The sequence below is a fragment of the Loa loa genome (genome assembly GCF_000183805.2).
Source record: "Loa loa unplaced genomic scaffold supercont3.298, whole genome shotgun sequence".
NCBI classification, from domain to species: domain Eukaryota; kingdom Metazoa; phylum Nematoda; class Chromadorea; order Rhabditida; family Onchocercidae; genus Loa; species Loa loa.
Genome location: NW_018108478.1, coordinates 33,633 through 36,732, shown reverse-complemented (window position 1 = coordinate 36,732; position 3,100 = coordinate 33,633). Strand labels below are relative to the sequence as shown.

Genomic DNA, 3,100 nt, shown 5'->3' with positions numbered 1-3,100 from the left:
AGTAATAAAAAAAAAAAAAAAAAAAAGAAAACAAAAGAAAAGAAATTGCCAACTACCAGCATTTAACATCAGAAAAAAATCAAACTTTTAAAAAATCCAAAAATCAATAATTCCTATTTATTTATAATATATGTATTGATTAAAATAATGATTTGAAAGAAATTAAAAAGAATGAAATACTTCTCGATGGAGAAATACTGCTTGTTAAGATCATATTTTGTCGTATTATAGAATGGATCAATAGAACCATTTGGTAGTAGTTGAATGGATTGTTGTTGTCCACTAAAACCTAATGATGTTTGACCATCTGATTCCTTCATGTACTGATCCGTTTCGAAACGACTGGTTGATTCATGTTCCGATTCTGATGGTGGCATATCATATTGACATATAGGTGCTACAGGTGATTTGTTTCTGCAAAATTATTAATATATGATTTCAAGAATTTTTCTTAAGATGGTATTATTTGATGATGAAAAATAGATTTTTCTTTTTTTTTCAGCCACTATGATTAAATATAGCCAAATTAATTTCCTCCGGAAAAACTAAAAAGAATTTTTATATATCACTTATCATCATACAACCATCTTCTAATTATTATTATTCTGAAAAAAAAAATTCGAATGAGTATTGGAAAGAATCATTAAACCATCAATTTAATTTTATTGCTATATTTCGATTTTAATTTCAAATGATGGATGAAAATATGAAGAAGGATATTCACTCACTGCATTACTGTTGGATAATTATGCCACATCTCATCATCATCATCATCATCATTATAATCATCATCATCATCAACATCATCAACATTATCGACATCATCATCATCATCGTGATAATGCCTCCACAAGAAAGATAGATTTTATCAACAAAAAATATTTGGAAATTTTAACAAAATGTTTTTTAAATTAAGCTCATCTCAAAAAATTAGACTTTAACAAAACTTTTCTCAAATTGAATCCATTTCAATTTTATAGAGAATTAATCCTTCAAAGAATAATAATGATAATAGCACGATATCCACACAATTTCAACTTTTTTTTTATTTTTAGATCTAAATAATGTTATCATTGTGTGATAAAAATGATAATAATAATTTAAAAAACTTTTTCTCTCATAGAAATATTGATTTCTTATTATCATTGTATGGTATGGTTGCTAAAAATGCTTTTTTTTTTCTCTTACATGAATATTGATTTTTTGGTTATAATTGTGTGATAAAATGGTAATATTGTTTTTTATAAAAGAAAACTCATTGGTATAGCCTAAATTTAAACGAATTCATAAGTAAAATTTATGATAAGTAAGATGTAAATTCTAAAAATTTTATCGCAAACTATAAATTTTAATTTTCATTATGATAACAAACCTTCTCATTGGAAACATTGTTGGATGCATTAGTTGCGGACGACTGTTGTATGATAATGGTTCCTCCTGCTCCTCGGTCCAATCTATATTTTGATCATCATCCCAACGTTCTCTTAAAAAATACAAATAAAAATAACAGAAAAAAAATAACTAAAAACTTCCAATGTTATCATTAACAGTTGAACAATTATTGATTTATGATTACAGTTAATTTATGCAACTATCAAATTTATTATTGCAATAAATTTGCTGATGAGTAGTTTAATATTATGATAAATTATATGATTGCTAATTTTATTAATATTGATATTTGATAAGTGTCGAAGTAAAGCACATGGAATCCGCATAAGCTCTGTGAATGATAGAAGTAAGAGTTAAATAATTTGTCATCACAATTATCCAAGGCAAGGATAATGATTCGTTATCAATGATAAATACTATATTTATACTCATATACCTCATGTAAACGTTACCTCATGTAAAATTTTCATTAAAAAAAATATTCGAATACTGTGATTGAAAAAAAAGAATTTTACCTTAACTCGTCACCATTATGATATTCATCACCTTGATATTGCTCACCAGATGTGCTGGGATGAAAGTAATCATCTAGTTGCTCGACTGGATCAAAATATTGTCTGTCACGATATTCATTATCATTATCATAGCTGCAAATGATGATTATCACCTATCATTAACTGAATTACTACTTTATTACACTTCCGACAAATAATATCTGCAGGCTCGTGAATTTTGAAATACTATTCCAGCAAATAATTTCCAAAACTAATGATTTAGATACGCAAGAAAAATTCAATATTAAATATTAAATATTAAAAAATAAAAGAAAAAACTGATTAAATAAAAAACTAAATATGTTCAGATACGTAAAAAAATATATATTAGATTAAATATGTTTTCGATTAACAACGAAAAAGCATTAGGAAAGAAAAACAAAAACCTTAAACTATTACGGCTTATTTCCGGACGATCATATTCATCAATATTTTCGATATTATAAGCATTCTGTAACATGGAATCTTGTCTTACGGTTTCATGTGAATATTGATGACGTGATGTTGAAGCACTTTCCGTTGAATATCCGAGCATATCTTCATAATATTCAACTAAATATCAAAATTTATCTTTCATTCAAAATTTTCAAAAAATTTTCCCTAAACTTTACAAAGCCGCCAATTGCGCAATTAGCACTTAAATTAAGCGAAATGATTGTAGAAATTAGCAAATAAAATGGGATACATTTAAAATACGCTGCATTAAAGGGAAACAAAAAAAATCAAACAAATTCTTGCTAACATTTCACATCAACAAATAATTGTTAATTTTATGGATTTAAAATTTTGAAAACTTTTAATTAACACTAACATACGCTAATAATTTGCTAAAATAATTTTAGCAATTATGCTTAGAAATTTAAATATTAGATGGAATTTAAATTCCAATCATAAATGTGTGGCGTACGTGCATGTGCATGAGGTGCACGTCTGTGTATGTGGCGCACGTGTATGTATATAGTGCATGTGTGCGTATGTGGTAGACGTGTGCACTGCATATGCATACATGTGAATGTACAAATGTGTGTGTGTCTGTGTTTGTATTGGTGTATGGGTGTTTGTGTGTGTGTGCGTGTGTATGTGTGTGTGTGTGTGTGTGTGTGTGTGTGTGTGTGTGTGTGTGTGTGTGTGTGTGTGTGTGTGTGTGTGTGTGT

At 27.5% G+C, this 3,100-nt stretch overlaps 1 protein-coding gene across 2 annotated transcripts in view; it reads right to left on the bottom strand.

Moving 5' to 3' along the window:
* LOAG_18413 overlaps positions 1-2,481 on the bottom strand; it is a gene marked incomplete at its 5' end in the record, with an annotated part of 35,264 nt that extends 32,783 nt beyond the window's left edge. For both annotated transcript variants that reach the window (XM_020451071.1, XM_020451072.1), the window contains 5 exons: positions 181-414; positions 729-845; positions 1,373-1,483; positions 1,908-2,039; positions 2,333-2,481. In XM_020451071.1, the coding sequence (XP_020305179.1) occupies positions 181-414; positions 729-845; positions 1,373-1,483; positions 1,908-2,039; positions 2,333-2,481 (743 nt within the window). The remainder of the gene's footprint in view (positions 1-180; positions 415-728; positions 846-1,372; positions 1,484-1,907; positions 2,040-2,332) is intronic.
* Between the last annotated feature and the right edge of the window lie 619 nt (positions 2,482-3,100).